The 18,356-nt window shown below is 28.6% G+C and overlaps 2 protein-coding genes across 2 annotated transcripts; one reads left to right on the plus strand and one right to left on the minus strand.

Annotated features, from left to right (window-relative positions):
- The first annotated feature begins 203 nt into the window (after positions 1-203).
- On the plus strand, positions 204-2,137 carry LOC119668246 (protein numb-like). Its single transcript, XM_038077693.1, has one exon. It carries the CDS (start codon positions 230-232, stop codon positions 1,835-1,837), a length of 1,608 nt encoding a protein of 535 aa, XP_037933621.1. The 5' UTR covers positions 204-229; the 3' UTR covers positions 1,838-2,137.
- Positions 2,138-14,953: 12,816 nt separating this feature from the next.
- On the minus strand, positions 14,954-17,237 carry LOC119668547. The gene is made up of 2 exons (XM_038078089.1): positions 17,108-17,237; positions 14,954-15,854 (listed from the first exon to the last, which is right to left on the minus strand). Exons 1-2 carry the CDS (start codon positions 17,138-17,140, stop codon positions 15,099-15,101), a joined length of 789 nt encoding a protein of 262 aa, XP_037934017.1. The 5' UTR covers positions 17,141-17,237; the 3' UTR covers positions 14,954-15,098.
- Positions 17,238-18,356: the final 1,119 nt, after the last annotated feature.

Below are 18,356 nucleotides of genomic sequence, written 5' to 3' on the forward strand. Positions count from 1 at the left end.
GCACCACGAAGAGGTGTGATGTAGGCACTTCCATGATCTCTTAAGAATCAGTTCCCGAAGGTTAAGAGAATCATAGTTACTCCCGCCGTTTACCCGCGCTTACTTGAATTTTTTCACTTTGACATTCAGAGCATTGGGCAGAAATCACATAGTGTCAACACCCGCTAGGGCCATCACAATGCTTTGTTTTAATTAGACAGTCGGATTCCCCAATAAAAAACCAAAGAAAATGGATTGTTTGCAACGATCTTTTCGTGATTCATTTCGACGAAGAAAGGATCGGGTACCAGAATCATCGAAACCACATCAATGGCAAGCAGATGAAAAAGCTGTTCGTTCAGCAACATGTTCATTACCTGTAAAATATTTAGGTTGTGTTGAGGTATTCGAATCGCGCGGCATGCCAGCTTGCGAGGAGGCCCTGAAAGTTTTAAGGAATTCCCGTCGTCGTCCTGTTCGTGGCATGCTTCATGTAAGTGGGGATGGTTTGCGTGTAGTCGATGATGAAACGAAAGGTCTTATTGTCGACCAGACCATTGAGAAAGTGAGTTTTTGTGCGCCAGATCGTAATCATGAACGTGGATTTAGCTATATATGCCGAGATGGTACTACTCGTCGTTGGATGTGTCATGGTTTTCTTTCATGCAAGGACATTTGTGAACGTCTATCGCATGCTGTTGGTTGTGCGTTTGCCGTTTGTTTGGAACGTAAACAACGTCACGATAAGGAGTGTGGTGTAACAATGACATTTGATGCAAAAAGTGCAACTTTTACACGTACTGGCTCATTTCGTCAGCAAACACTAACTGAACGTTTGGCAAGTAATGAACGTAGTGTCGATACGCCTTCAGTGGCAGTTCCTCCACAGCCACAGGCAAAGCCATACAATCCTTTTGCCATTGAAAGGCCTCATGCTACACCATCTATGCTAGAAAGGCAGGGTTCATTTCGAGCCTTCAGCACAATCGGTAGTCAGTCGCCTTTCAAACGACAAATGTCGTTGCGTATTAATGATCTTCCGTCCAATGCAGAGCGGCAAAAAGCATTCTTAACAGCTAATACCAACACACTTGCTTTAACTACTCCCAATCGTGGTGTTTCACCTATAACAGAAGTCTCACCGGCTAAAGCAAGACTTGATACAGAAATCGATAGTAGTACAACAGTTGATACAGTAAGTCAGCTATGTCAAGAGCTGAGCCAAGGCTTGTCATTACTAACACAAACAGACACATTGATTGGCACTGAAGACGATATTAATTTCAATAATAATTTAAGTATTAATCAGAATATTATTGCAGCTGAAAAACAACAACAGAAAATAGTTACTGCATCGCCTATAATATCAAACAGTTATGGGTATATTGCTACTGGAATAAGCAGCACTAATAGTACACCTACTGCACAAGTAACGCCGCGAATTTCCTCCATTTCGCCAGTTTCCAGAACTTCGCCACCAATGAATTCAACTGAAACGACATCTCAAGCAGTTATAACGCCAACAACAAATGCCGTTGCAATATTAACACCACCAACAACAACAATAGCAGCGCCAGCAACAATGACTGTATGTGCTGATCATTGGTATGGTCAAGTAGTCAAAAGTATTTCACCAGTACCAATTAAACGTGCTCCACATATTGCTGCAACCGGTCGAGCACAATCGTTAAGCTCAGCACCAAACGCTGTAGACCTCTTTGACGCAGAATGGGTTGCTAACGTAACAAAACCACTATCGCCAGACTTACCAGTTCCCCAAGGCAAAGCACCACTACACAGCACCAATCCATTCATTTCACCTCCTAAGCCAACCCAGACATTCCAAGTAGAACTTTGAAGAAATGAAAAAATAATCAATCGGGGGATCAATACAAAGCAACACATCCATACAAACACACAAACACATACCTAAAATTTAGAAAAAGTAAAAATTATATTAAAAATAAATAATCATTATTAGCACAAGGATTGCAAATTACAAAATTACTAAGAAGCAGATAAACAGTTTTTGAGGATTCTACCTTGTCCGGATGAGAATGCGGATATCTATGTTAATGCAGCTTATGATGAGGAAGTTATGAACTAGAAAATCAAAACCGACCATTCGTACGAGTATTTATTTTTATTTGCGATTACAAATAACCTGAACAAAAATTAGTTTAAACGTTGTTACTTAACTACAATTAAATTATTCATGTTAAATACTTAAACATTTTATAAAAATAAAATATTATTAGCGAAATAGAATAAAAAATTACTGACTTCTGCTTTCTTTTAAAGAAAGCGCAAAGGATTATGTGAAACTGAAATTAAAAGATATATAAATAGCAATCAAAGGTTTATATTTATTATTTTTATAAAAATTTATTTAAATGTGAGTATCTCCATTGCGAGTGTCTCAATATTTTATTAGGTTTCGTTTATACGTTTATGCGGTAATGCGTTTATGCGTTAATACGTTTATACGTTTATGTAAGAAGCAAAATCTAGAAAGTAAAAGATTATTATTTATGAGAGTATGTTATGTATTTTATATGTAAAAAATGTAAAAATGAATAATATTCAAAGCCTTTTTTGTACAAAATCGAATAAAATACGTAAGAAATCCGAGGTTTCTGTCATGTTCAAGCCTCTACATATCACGTGTACTGGGAGTTTGTTGCAACTCAACTCACTGTTCAGGTGCACAATGCACATGCAACCATACCTACCTACCGATAGGAGAAGTTGTTTTTGATTCTCAGCCATTGGCGTAATTGTCCTTTGCCTGATAAACGAAACAAATCACAATAAATAAATAAATAAGAAAACATTTTGTCATTAATTTAAGTTTTTTTATAGAAAATATATAATTGAAAAATGTAATTTAATGCAAATTAAGCATTATTAATAGTTTTCTTTAATTATGTAGTATTGAAATATTTGAAAGTCATTACCATATTAAAAATGTTAATAAACTGAACAATTGTTGTTGCTCATTGGATGTTATCCAAAGAAATATTACATCCTGTACAGACGGGTCCTGCTAACATTTTCTTTAAATTTAAATTACACTTCACTTTGACACAGGCATCGATATTTCAAAGGACACTTCATTTATTGGTGTTTCCAGTTCCTCTGATGGACATTATTTCTTCATATTAGATTGCGACGAAATTCAGTTCCATAATTTCTTTACTTGAATATGGTTTTATTCGAAGGTATTGCGGAAGTAATATGGTCCGTTATAAAATTAATTTTTTTCTTTATTTTTAATTTCACTCATTGCTCATTTCTTTACACCCAGGTTAGTGTCATTAAGTATCTTTACTCATTAATAGTTGTGGCCAATTACGGTGTACCAAGAGTAAGTAAGAAATAGTAAGTAAAGGTATAAAAAATATTGTAGTGAGGATATGAGTATCTGGCTTTTGAACGTATATGGTATATGGTTATGACCTTTTAGTATGTTATATTTGACCGAATCTTACTTTAGATCGATGTCTATTTACATTTCTGAAATACCACAGATTGAATATGGTATTTACACCTTATATAATTAAAATGAAATAATTGTTTTAAAATTCGAATAAGTAATATTTATACTTTAAAAACTTTTTTGAAAATTCTGTAAAAATTAAGAATTAAAAGAATTTGTTTAGCCCGAATATTGCCCTGGATGCAATTGTTTTATTGAAAACGTGTTAAAATTGTTTAATAATCATAGCAAAAGAGGTTTAGTTAATTACAGCGAATTAAGCGAATTTTCAAGAATTAAATATTTCCGGAAATTGTGGAACTCTGATTTTTTTAGGTCGTCCGTGTTAGCAAGTGTCTTTACAATATAGACCCAATGATTCTTAAAAACTCTTAGATATTACATATCCATATTTTTTTGTTAGCTCGGTAGGATTTTAAAAGTTTTAGTTTTAAGTGTTAGAGTACTTCAATCGCATATTTTGTACTCATTAGTAAAGAATTAAATATGTTTTGCTCTTGATTACAAATTTATACGTGTTTATTTGAAGAAAATGGAATGCCATTGAAGGATATTTTTTTCAAATAGAGATGTCGTTCGTACATAAAAATAGTAGTCCTTCATCTAAATGGTACTAAATGGTATTTTTAAATGGTATTAAAAAGTTGCAATCGTGCTTACATTGCTATTCAGGTAATATATTAATATATCTATAATAAATATGTATAGCTATATTTCTTTATTACAGAATATAGGATTGATTAGTCAATATTAAGTGAAAACAGACCCCTCAAACAGACTTTTAGTCGTTTAGATTATTAGATAGATGATTGACATGTGATTTTGAAGTAATTAATATTGTTCAAAAATATTATTGTAATTTAACGAAATAACGGTTCTAGAAGTGAATTCAATCCTTTTTTAATATATCATTAAAAATCTTGGCGATTATTTTCTACCAAAAATGAACAAGAATGTTCATTAACAATCTTTATGTCCCTTACCACTGGTGGGGGGAAACAATAAAAGATTGGTGAGACGTTGATTTACTTTCAACAACTGATTTTATTTAAATTGATTTGTTCTTTTATACAAAATAAAATGCAACCGTAATTGCAAAACATACAATAAATAAAATAACTTATTGCTTAATTCGCACAAATTGCTTAATAAGCAATAGTTGCGAATGCTTTACTTATGACCTAATTTTTACTTTTTGTTGATTCGTCAACCAAGAAATTAAGCAACAGGTGTGAGCGATTAACTCATGACCTAGTTCTTAATTTTTTGTTGATTCGTCAACAAAGACCTTATTTAATGCTAATGCATCTTTCGCATAGCACACAAAATAATTATTTGATACACAAAAAACATATATAGGTATATATTGGAACGTGCTTACCAGAATTCCGTTTTCTGTCTAATTACCCGTTTGTTTCTTGGCGTAGTTTTTGTCGGTTCTCCTTCTTCTCAGACTAACGCCATAGTCACGTATCAGACAGTACCATTGACATAAGACTTTCATAGAGTACTATTAGAGCCTTCTATGAAGTTTCTCTGTCTGGCAACTATTAAAACTCCCAGACCGGTACTCTGCGCGTGCTAAGATTTCAGTATTGCTTTCCCTTGGCTAAAATGACTGCACCGTGTTTTGATGGTGAATTGTGCCTCTTACAACTATGATAAAAAAAAATGTGCCTCGTTCCGCGATGATAGTACCAAAGCGCCAGTCAAAAGATGATTTCAACAAAACATCGATTCCAGATTTGTGCGCCCTTTTATTCAGTCTTGACGACACTTTGAGTGCTGCTATATACTGGAATTGTTTATTTGTTTACGCGTAATGTGCATTTTTTTTTTATTTGCAGAAATTGTTTTTGGTTATTTACGACTTGATTCCATGCCTATTGTTTTGTCACATTTTATTTACTAAAATTGTTTTTGCCTGTTTATCATTTTTCTCTGCTGTCTGCAAATGTTTTGTATGTTCATCGTTTGGACAAATAATTTAGGGTCTGGCAGTATTTTGTAGTCCTAATTTTATTGAAAAAAATAAAATTGGGTCGTTACAAGGTTGATTCATTGCTTTTAGCACATTTGATGACAGTGTATCAGCGAGATCTTTCACGGCTCTCCTCATATATGGAATCTTCATTACTGTTGTGTTGTGCCATACTTAAAAATATTAAATTATCGGGAATTTTAGAGAGAGCATCATTGATTTAAAGATACTAACATAATATAACGAATTGAACGAATTGAATGCTAGATATATTTGATTGACAAAATTAAAAGTTGGTTTCTTCCTATTTTACGATAAATATTCAAAGATTCCATTATTTTTGAATTGTCTCATATTTAATGTATAATAATATTCAACTGTTCTGAAAATATTAATACCATATGTGTCTCAAAATAGTATTTATAAATATTTGCCAATTTATATTTGAAAGTTTGAAAGCTTAAAAAATAATTTTTATAAAAGAAAAATAATTAACTGCCAGTAATCAGCTAAAACAATAGATCTAAAAAAACAGACTGCCGAAAATTTGAATGGTTTATGTATGTGCCCTTTTTATAGTAACTAAAATCCAAAATTGGTTTAATGTAAAAAATGTAAAAAAATAAAATTATTTTTATGTGGCATATATGCACTCAAAATGACAAAAAAAATTTTATATTTAAATTAATTGTGCATGTAAACGAAAAGCCATTTGAATTACTTAAATTTGATCTTACTTTGTATTAAAAAAATATTTATTGTGATTTTATTTAATGAATTTTATAATATTAAGTTTATAGCCGAAATTGTGTATTTTCTAAATTTTATTGTTAATTTTAAATTATGTATTTATATTAGTTCCACAATTATATTTTTCATTCTTGATGGAATTTTTTACCGCAAATTGTAAATTAATTTGATTTTATAATAAATTTTATATGAAAGATTTTTATGTTAAAATAAAATAATAATAACAAAATAATGTACTTAATATTAAAAATTATATTAAAAAATAACATCATATATTAATGCCTATAAATCGTGTTAATTTATTTCGGAACATCATTTTTTTAAGAAGTTTGTTTATTAGTTAAATATGATTACAAACGTCTTTTTGTAATTATATTAATTTACAATCAATATGTTACAACCTTACAACCCTATAGATTGAATTTTTTTTACTTTTCTATATTAAAAGAATAAATAAACTAATTTTAAAAAAATATATAGAGTAAGAAACAAAAATATGAAAGCAATTTTTCAAGCTGTTAAGATTCTGTCGTGAATAAAAACTAAAAATTAAAAAAAAATTGTAACAAAAGAAATAAAATACGAACTTAAATATATATAAAAAATAATTGACTAAAAATTTATTACAAAATTTTAGACTTAAATTTTGAGGAGTTTAGATTTCGAATAATTTATATAAAAACTACGTTTAATGTAACTGTATAAAATAAACAATATAAAAATATAATACATATAAAATATATATATATATATTAATTACGTATACAAAATTTGTAAAATAGCAATAATTAGATTTAATTTGAAACTTAAATATCTATGTATACAATTTTTATATTTAAACTGAAAATAAAAATCAGTTTTAAAAAACAATTAATTAAAAATTTTTATTTTTCTCATTAATGAAGAAATGTATAAGTAAAGTACTTGGTCAGAACAGTAAGTAAAGCAATATAAAAATAATTAAGCAAATAAATTTTTTTTTTTCAGTTTAAAAATTGAGTTTAGAAACAACTATTTGATTTCCTTAGGCAAAAATAGTAAAAGAATTTTTTTTCAAAAACAACTCAATCCAAATATTTATATTTTTTATTGAACTGTTATTATTATTAAAAAGTCTTGAAACTGAGTTGTTTAGTTTAACATTAGTAAGGTCTACTGCATATAGGGAGGTAAACATATGAGTAAGTATCAAAACTTCAAATGCATTATTATAGTGACCCAGTCTGTGGGTCCCCAAGTTATAATGATGCACAATACAATTCCTCTTGATTAGATTGGAATACGTACGGAGTGTAGCCTCGTAATATATTAAGGCAATTCGACGAGGGTCGATCTTTTACGGTACAAACCGATTCCAACTAAACAAAAGACACTCAGCTCATCGTCAGATGTGAAGTCAATATGATAACAGCTGTTAAAGACATCCTAATATCCAACTTGATAAATTCCAGCCCATTTTTAATTTAGGTCAATTAAATTTTTAGAGTCAATGAACTGATTTTGAAATGACTGAAGTAAATCAACCATTTATGAAACCACATCGAAAGATAGTATTACTCATCATACCAACTACACCAGTACAGTGATAGCAAGTTTGCTAATTTATTATTAATTTGAAATAATAATAACAATTGTTTATTTTCAGATCTACGGCAAACAACGTCATTAAACGAACATGACACATACAGTTGAGGGATGTATATTTCTGATTACAATTTGTTGGTGTTGTTCACGTAAGTAAAATCTTTTGTTCTCATTCTTATTGTAATAAAATATCATAATATTCAAATATGATGCAATATCTTAAAGTTATATCGTTTGTTACCATGAAAGATTATAGAGTACATATATACAAAACTGGAACTTAAATAGTGCTAGCTCACAGTCAAGCTAATAATGTATTCAAGCTAAGACTAATGCAATAACATAATTAATATTTGTTGCTAGAAAATATTGTAATAAATAATATTTATTAAATTTTGTCTTGTATGATCTATGAATCATCTTTTAATAATGCAATAATAATGTCAACAAACTAACGAACGGTAACTACAGCCTCATGTGAAACGCCATGTTTACGCTTATGTTATCTTCTGCTCAAAAAGTATTCGGATTTTATAAATAAAACACACAAATTTAAATTTTATTCCAAATTTATTTTATCTCCTTCAAAATATGGTCCTTCTGAAGCGATACACATATGCCAACGCTTAACCCAATCTTCCATACACTTTTCATAGGTCCATGAAGGTATGGTTTTTAGTTTCTTTAGAGAATTCTCTTTTATCGATTCAATGGACTCAAAACGCTTACCACGAAGGGGCAATTTGAGTTTCGGGAACAGGAAAAAGTCGCACGGATATAGATCTGGCGCACATGGTGCCTAAGCGATGACAGTGGTGCCGTGTTTGGCCAAAAAATCGCGTACAACAAGAATTTTCCATAGTAAAAATCGCTAAATGCACTTGAGGTAGTCTCACATTAACAGCTGCTGTAAACTAATTGACAGATGGCGCTCAAATTTGTACCATATTGTCAAGAAAGGGTGTACCAACATAACAAAACATAAAAACTTTTTCAAAAAAGGTCTATTAATTAAGGAGTAGTTCACAAACAACAAAATCCGGATACTTTTTGAACAAAAGGTACGTTCTACAATGATCGAAAGCATTAGGTACTTTTACCTACAATGGAATCCCAATACAGCAATTATTGTGGTAAAAGCATGAAGTTAGGTTTTGCTAAACCTAGAATTAGTATATCTACTTCTAAAATTGTAATGTATATTGTAACAATTAATTTAATTCTAAAGAAATAAAAAATTGAAAGTAGGTATAAGCTGACCTTATGGTTGTTCGCACGGTTGCCACTTGAAAATTTTTTTCTGTACCAAAATTGGTTTAAAAAGGTACCATTTCTGTAAAAAAAGGTCCAACATTTTTCTATTGTCTTTTTATAAGAAAATACAATTTATATAAAATGTACAAAAAGTGTAAAACAATACAAGTTACATTTATAAAAAAAATTAATTGAAAATATCCACAATAAAGTTGGGTCGCCGAAAATGTACCATTTTTTGAACATGAGTACCAGAGTACCAAACGGAAAAAAAAGTACCAATTTTGGTACTAAAGTACCATAAGTGGCAACCGTGGTTGTATCCAAGACCATAATTTTAAGGTTTATGTCTAAACTAATTGAAAGTCTTAGAACTCTATTCATAAGTATTATAGCAATTTTTACTAAATAAATCGTAACGATATTGCATACATTTAGGCTAAAATGAAAAATGGAGCGATCATTTCTGTATTGAAAAATATGTTTAATGAGTATAATTAAAAAAAAATTATTAACCCTTTTATTAAACAAACGCTTTTTTCCAAAACTCTGTCATTAGTTGAAAGAGTATTACAGCACTAATTGTAATTGTTTTTTCTTATAACAATAAGAACATAACATTTAGAGTTGCAAACATACTCTCGCAGCTTACCAAAGAAAACATGTGAAGCAGCAATCATGCTCTTAAAAACCTTCAGAGTTAAGCTTTACTTGCTAAAAATATTGCGTCTTAAATTTCAGTGCGGCTGGAAGGAAATAAAATATTTCCTTTCATGTTGACAATATTCTGTCACCTGTTGGTTAGAACGTTTAGAAGCGTTTTTGTAAATTAGTTCATCTTTTAAAGTTAACTTCTCATTAGAGTGAACTTTAAGAGTAGTAAATTACTTATAAATATATTGACATCAGTAAAGTCTACAATATGATCAACTTCAAACATTTAATCATAAAAAGAAATAAATTTGTAGTTTTACCTCTTCAATCTCTTAATTTCAACTCTCAAATCTATTATCAAACGATATGATACAAAGTCCTGAGAACCACTGTTACTGTACCCAAAAGGAGGTACTACGCAGCCAAAAAATATTAAAAAGTGTTTTGTAAGTACTAATATCGTTCCAAAATATAAATATTATTGAATTCAAAAATTCAATAAACAATGAAACGGCAGTTTCAAAAACACTGCTTTAAACTAAAATTTATATATTAAAAAATATAAACAATAGACTGTACAAAACACCACAGGTAATATGTAATAAATGTCTTTATAAATAGACTGTGGTGTGAATTTTTGTCCTTCATATCGTTATGGTGTACAGAGAGCGCTATAATTCCATGACAACTGACTTAACATGTTGTCAAATCAAATACTGGTAATGTAGCGCAATAAGTCACATAGAACGGGACACAATCAATACTGTACTACGTTGAACTGTCCAAGTTAAAATCAACGATATAATTATATTCACCTGTTAAAATTCCCATATAAATAATCATGATTTGAACTTGTTTTATTATCGAGATCAAGAATAATTTGAAATAACAGCTAAAATTCAATCAAGACCCTCGTGTAAGTTCAGTACAATGGTATTATCATAATGAAAAACACAACCCCGATTCGTATAATATCAGCACTTTAGGATAATTTTCTGTGGAGATATGTGAAGTCACTAATCTACTTAGATAAACCCAAGGCATTAAACTACTTGAAAGGTAAAATTCATAAAACTCAGATTAAGTTTAAACAAGCGTTATACATATACTCGAAATCAGAAATAGCATTCTCTAGAAATTTTTGATACACTATATTTTTAAATACTTAATTCAGGTATGTAAATCCTATGAAATAAATCTTTGGAAGATATATATATAGAAAGTATTACTTAACAATTATTATTGAAATGTTCAAAAATATAAAATCAAGAACTTAGATTGGGGTGCAATATATGTACATTCCCATCAAGTGCAAAACAAACGTGGTGTACTTGAAATGACTTTGACAAAATTGATGTAGGTCGTAAAAACGGAACGCACTAGTTATGGAATCACTAGTCTGTTAAGAAAGGATAGTACTCTTCTCTAAAAAGAGAACATAAATCATTTTATAAAGAATGCCTTATATTAATGGAAATAAGAAGTAATGGTTAGGAAAAAACATGCTTTTCAATCAAATCTATATATCGATCTATTAATCGAAGTTATTGAAAGGGTAATTTTGATAATATGATATACTTATTATACAATTCAAATAACTGACAGCCAAAACATAATTTTTGTAATTTGGTTTTTATATTGCCGATATTATTTATAATTTTAAACCATAAAATAGTTCTTTTCTGATTTATTTATGATATATAACATAAACGTTGGTATTTATAGATACATGGTATCTGCTACAATAAAGCTAAAGAAATGGAAACCTTCCGTATTGTACAATTTATAACTTTGCAGATAGAAATGATATTAAATTTATGATATATTCATTTTTAATTTTTTGATTTGATTTGAAGTTGTATTATATATTAAATAATTATACAAAAATTATTTATAATCAAATCAAATTTTTTACTGGTTATTGTATGCATTTTTTTTTTTTTATTTTAAATAATAATTAATTTATAATATATATGTTTGTCGTGCTATAAATTAAATTTTTTTTAAGAGATTCCATTAACTGTTCGGAACTTAAGTAATGATTTTTAGTGCATTGTTATTACGTTTAAATATTAATAAATTCATTTTATTTTGATTTTAATATATTTTTTGATAATCAGCTTAAAATAAAGATTACAGAATTTTTTTAGAACTGGTTCGCAATTTTTTGGGGAATTCATGTACTCATAACATTTTCAAAATGAAATAAGAATGCCAATAAAAAAAGGCATAAATAAATAGAGTGATAATTGATTTAAATTTAATATACATATCTCTTTATTCAGAAATGTGAAATCATTGCACATTAAAGTTAATAATTTTTATTTAATAAGTTTTCATGACAATACCAGTGAGAGACTATTTTAAACTATTTATCAGAGCTAGATTTTTAGCGAGTCATTTACGTTATTAGCTTTTTTTTTGCTTTAACGGAACTATAAATATCAAATTATATGAATATTAAACTAAAAAATGTAAAGTATACATTTTGCTGTTAATTTATAAACTACACGATATATTTACTATATAAGTACTATATATATAATTCAAATTCTAAAGTACAGAATTTTTCTTTATCACATGTTTTTTATCAAATTGAAAACTTCTTTTAAACTGAAACATTATTTATTATCATATAGAGGTTAATCTTGACCTGATTCCAAGAAACCAAAAAAAAATCTTATGGAAAGACATATGTTTCCATTTTCTATATTACCAACGTATAGAGTTTAACAGAAAAGTTTACAAAAAAAAAAATCAACGCTGTTTCTATAAAATAATTAATATGTATGTAAATATATTTCAAGAAGCTAATAAATACGAACATTACCTACCACCTTACTTTGGATATATGTGCCACAAATGCCAAGTAATGCTATTTAGGAAATTCTCATTTAAAATTCGCGCGCTGTATATTTTCCGATATTTTAAGTTTATGTAGTTTGGCAGCACTGTCCTTAATTACTATGCCAAAAATGAGCGCGATCTGTCAGACAGTTCGTTTACGGCAGCTGTTGAAACCAGTTCACCTCAGTAGGGCGTTGCGAAAAAAACAATGGAAAAAAATATTGAACAAAGAGTTTGCATCAAATTTTGTGTTTCGAACGAAATTTCGTGTGCAGAATCGTTGCGAATGCTACAAAAGGCTTATGGGGAATCAGTTTTATCGAAAACTCAAGTTTATGAGTGGTACAAAGCCTTCCAGGACGGTCGTACGACCGTCGAAGACATTTCGCAACGCACTACTGAGGTGAACTGGTTTCAACAGCTGCCGTAAACGAACTGTCTGACAGATCGAGCTCATTTTTGGCATAGTAATTAAGGACAGTGCTGCCAAACTACATAAACTTAAAATATCGAAAAATATACAGCGCGCGAATTTTAAATGAGAATTTTCCGAAAACTTTTCAGTCTTATGTTATGTGCCACAAATGTCAAGTAAATGTCATTTATTTTATTTTAATTTAATTTTTTTATTAAATTTGTTTTAATTTTTTTTTGAATTTTTTTTGATAAATAATTTAATTTATTTTGGTTTATATAGTATTATATTTTATTTATATTAATTTAATATTTATTTAATTTAATATTATTTTATTTTTCTATATTAAATTATTTTATGTTTATTTAATTAATATTATTTTATTTTTATTATATTTTAATTTATATTATTTATTTTTGTTTTCTTTTTGTTTATTTTATTTTTATTTATTTTAATTTTAATTTCTTTATTTTCTTTATTATGTTTTACTTTTTATTTATTTTTATTATTTTTATGTTATTTATTTTTATTTAATTTAATATATTTTAATTATTTTATTTATATTTAATTTATATTATTTTATTTTTGTTTTTTTTTTTTTTATTTTTATTTTATTATCACTCGATTTTTCTTATTTTTATTTTACTTTATTTCCATTTTATTATCATTTTTCTTTATTTATTTTTTATTAATTTTTATTGTTTAGTAGTCTTTATTTTTGTATTTTTTTTTGCCACCTCTGGTCTGTGTAATAAAGGTATATCTGTCGACGTCTATACATTCTTCTATTATTTATTTAGAATAAATATGGGTTTATTGTTTTGGATTGAAACTGTGTAATACTGTATTTTTCAGAAAGTTTATAACAGAGTGAAGATGACGGAGTGCCTTAGAATTGTAAAAGCTACATTACACCTATTTTTCTTTCTCTCTCTTTCTCACTTTCTCCATCTCTTTGGGTCTCCCTCTTGCTCTCTTTTTCGCTCTGTTCTCTCTTATTCTTGCTTTCCCTTTCTCTCTTTTACTTTCTTCGCATCTCATTTTCCTGTCTTTTTCTATATCGCTCCGTTTTTTAGTTTTATGACCTCAATGAGTAGTCATATATAATAGGTACAAATAGATTCAGACAAGTTTTTGTATTGACAATTTTCGTTTCTGCCAATCTAGTCACCCAAAATTAAAATGTAATTGGGTAGTATTTTCACTATGCGTTATAAAAACTAACAATAAAGTCTGACTATTCGTTATACAGTTCATCTACATGCTTCTTAAGGAAATCTATTTATTTATTAACATCTTAAGAATGTCATTGATGATATAAAAAATACATCAAAGAAAGCTTACTACAGATTATATTTGATATTAATATAACTGAGGCTCAGTGGAGTATTACAATTACATTACATGATTTACAGACCCGTTCTTCTTTTACACCTCTATTAAATTAAATTATCTGATTTTGCAATTATAAATTTCTTATACTTTTTAAGTCGAGTTTTGTAAATTTTTAGTATATTATTTGTATTGTCTTTAATCGAACAAATAATTACATGATATTACATGAAAATGGCTGTTTGCACAAGCCATTTTTTAGATAATAATGTGTTTTTTACCACTCTCTGGTAAAATAGTTTTTGCCTTTCTTAGCTTAAGGCAGGGGAGTCCAGAACAGATACGTTTGCGGGCTAATACAAATTACTCTGCAGATTGAAGGGCCGCAGAAACATATTGGGATATGGTATCCCAATAAAATAATGTAATTTTTCCAAAATATATCAAGGAAAAATTAGCGTAATAGAGGAAAGTTTTTTAATATTTAAAGATTAAAGGCATTTTAATATCTCATGTAAATGCACCATAAGAACTATTTTATAGACATGAAGTAGTACATACATAGTACAAAAATGGAAGAAAAATATGAAACCATGCAGTAGAACAGGTGAAAATAATAAAATTCTTAAATTTTTTGTTATATGGAAATTGTGTTTATTTTATATTAAACAATAAATATGAGGTATAATTGTAATAATAAATTATTAATTCGACTTAATAAATAAAAGCCTTTTACGAAATACACTTAAAGGAATACGAAAACAAACTCATTTTATATACAACAATTGTGGTACATAATTGAGTTATTCATCTTTGTTGTTGATAGCACGCAATTGTTCCAATTCGGCACGTTCCTGTTTGTTGCGTAGGAGTGGTACATTGTAATCGAATGCGTAGAAGAAACCTCTTGGTGGACCTTGCTCATCTGGACCAGGTACATATGGTTTCTCTTCATGTACATATTCCTTATATGCTGGTTCTTGTGGTACATTACGACTTTCTTGTTGATATTCAGGTGCATATGGATCGGGATTGTGTCCAGCAGCAGCAGCTAATTCTCCCCACAATTTGAAGTGTTCCTCTTCAGCTTTCAAAACAGCTGGAGTCTTAGTAGCTGGTGATTTTAAATGAGCTGGACGATTGTCTTCAACATGGAAACCAGTATGATCAGCATAATAGTTGGCAATAAAGTCACGTCCATGTGGTTGAACATATTTGTATGTGCCTGTTACTGTGCCGCTTTCATCTTTTTTCTCATTTTTACCTTGATTCCAGTCTTTGTAACCATAAATGTATTGACCCAAACCATCTTGACCATGATATTGATGTGCATCATAATGTTCTTCAACATAATCTTCAGGATGATCGATTACACGTCCCATATAAACGAATTCACCTTTTTCATTGCGTGCTTCTGGTAGTTCATTTTCGCCAGTTTTTGGTGCATATTCAATATTATTCAGTCCACGTAAGTTTGCGCTATTGATGAATTCTTGTGCCTCTTCAGGTGTAATATTTATTTTAAATATATTTTCTGCTAATAAAATAGCTGGCAACGCCTGTAATTAAAAAGAAAATAATGTAGTTTAAAGTAGTGTTTTTTTGTGAGACATATTTATTATATGTGCTATATATAGGCTTATGTTGTGAATTTTATAATTTAATTTCAAAGCATATTTTAAAATAACTAAAAAATATTGTTTTTAATATTGAAAACGTTCATGTGACGGGTTTCTGCAGGAATTTTTTTATTTGTTTATGCGTAAATGCTATCAAAGGCATATTTGTCTTTTATTTTCAAAATTGTTAACAACTTTTTTCAATTTATTTCACATCTTTTGATGCTGTTAGCTGCCACTCAAATTTCATTTAGTTTTTCGGTGCCAGATTTGATCAATGGTAAGAATTACTTGGCATTTCTTCAAATTCAGTGTCTATATGTAGACTAAAATAACTATATATATTTTCGATTTTTTTTAATAATATTACAAGCTCTTAGTCTTACTTTTTAATTTTAATTAAGTTATAATATTAAAAAAATTTAAGGCAAAGTTTTATGAAATGGAATTTAACTTTAATCACATAAAATTTTAAAATTGAATATTTCTTATAAGACCGGGCCTTAGGTTTTTATGTAAATTTATTATCAATTTATATTAACTGTTTAGTTTAATGTAAGTAAATCAGTTGTATTAAAAGTGATATATGGATATTTCAACAAAATAGACAAAGTTTTCCATTTTTTGAACATGACGAAATTGCATCACTCACTAAAAATAAACACAAGTTTCAACACCTTGGATTAATCTTAAGTCAAGTTACTACGCATTCATATTTTTGTATCTTAATAAGGTTTTTTTTTATAAAAATTAACATTTTTATTTGAAATACAAATTTAAGAACGAATTTATTTAAACTCTGAATAGAAAGAAGTTAAGACAAGTTTAAATGGAGGAGAAATTAACATCACAAAATCGTTCAATTAATTTATTCCACTTTTTTTCAAGAACCCGGATATCGTGATACTGTAAGATTTGCATATACAAAACACCAGCGATTAATTAATTTTTTAACTGACTATTAAATGCAAATATAATTATATAATGCATTAAATATAATTTTTTTTATAGATGCATTCTTTTTATATATGTAGATTTTGTAACCGTGAAGCACATCTCTCAGTTCTTCAAATAAACATTGTGCAAGTCAATTTGTATAGTTTTGTTGTAATTATAACTGTTTATTTAGTAATACTATTAAATAATAATTCTTAATTGTTTTTTGTTTTTGTTGTAATATTAAATATACTAACCATTAGTAACACGCTAAAAATAATACACTTCATGTTTACACTTTTTTAGCTTTGAAAAATTCACTTAAAATATTTCAAGATTTTTTCACAGATGATCTTAGTATATCTGATAATAGAACCGTTCGCTACTATTAGCTCTTCACTTTTAATGTCGTTTCTAAACTTATCTGCTTCTTATATAGAAAATAAACACATTGAGTTTATGTTCGAATCAGCTTTTCAGCTAAGCTGACAAATCAAATTCGATTTAAAAATTATTATTCGAAAAAAACAAAAAAATAATATTTAAATTTTTTTATTTTTATTTTTTTTTTCATAATTTTGCTGAATGAAGATGCTCCCGCCACAGCATCTCGGAAAGCGTCATAACAATTCTGTTGCCACTTGAATAACACTCGGTTATTGTTTTTGTTAACTCGTTTTAAGAATTGTTTTTGTTGTTGTTGTTGTGAAGACTTGTGCCGGTTTCTTACTCACCATAATCATTTCGCTATAGTAAACTTCTAATGGTCCATTAAGCATACTCGTGTGTCAATACGAATAACATTGGCGATGTTAGAAAAGTTGTGATCTATTGAAATCAAACGTAGTTGAATTATCTACAGAAATTGATTTTCAATTACAAATTAATAAGTTTAACATTAGTTTTAATTAAAGAATAAATGTACATTTTTTTATAATATAGATAAGTATACCTATATAATTATTATTGATTTGCAATTTTTTAATCAAATCTTTTGCCTTTTTGACTTATTAGTCTTTCTTATCTCATCTTTATAGCGAATTTAAAATAGCGAATATGCATGATCTTAAGTTTATATATCACTACTGTCGAGTGTTCAGACTTCACAGCAGTAGTTAAGATTGGTTCAAATTGAAGTACTCTATATGGGTATTTATTACTTGTGTGACGTAACGAGGGTAACAATTTATATTAAATTATTTATAGTAACTACTTATATTATAAATTTTTTGCTAATAATAACAAAATAGTAATTTTCCATCGAAGTACTTCTTCATTGTGTTTTATTCATATTCATTTTTATATGATCTTTAAACTTCTGTATGTCTTTGAATCTTTTGATAAACCATTTCTTCCATTCTGCTTAAGCCATCTCCAAAAAATAGTTTCTAATCGTATAAACATCTTCTGCCGATGAAAACTCTTGTCTAACAGTTTGTCTTTGAAGTGCAGAAATAAGAAGAAATCGTTAGGTGCCAAAAAGGACCAAAAGGTCGGAGGATCTAT

Source organism: Teleopsis dalmanni, chromosome 1, assembly GCF_002237135.1.
Source record: "Teleopsis dalmanni isolate 2A chromosome 1, ASM223713v2, whole genome shotgun sequence".
NCBI classification, from domain to species: domain Eukaryota; kingdom Metazoa; phylum Arthropoda; class Insecta; order Diptera; family Diopsidae; genus Teleopsis; species Teleopsis dalmanni.

Excerpts from the sequence above, each read along its gene's own strand:
- LOC119668547 (XM_038078089.1), bottom strand. The coding sequence starts at position 17,140 with ATGAAGTGTATTATTTTTAGCGTGTTACTAATG. Across the intron at positions 15,855-17,107 it reads TTTTTAGCGTGTTACTAATG|GCGTTGCCAGCTATTTTATT; the intron begins GTTAGTATATTT and ends TTTTAATTACAG.
- LOC119668246 (XM_038077693.1), top strand. The coding sequence starts at position 230 with ATGGATTGTTTGCAACGATCTTTTCGTGATTCATTTCGACGAAGAAAG.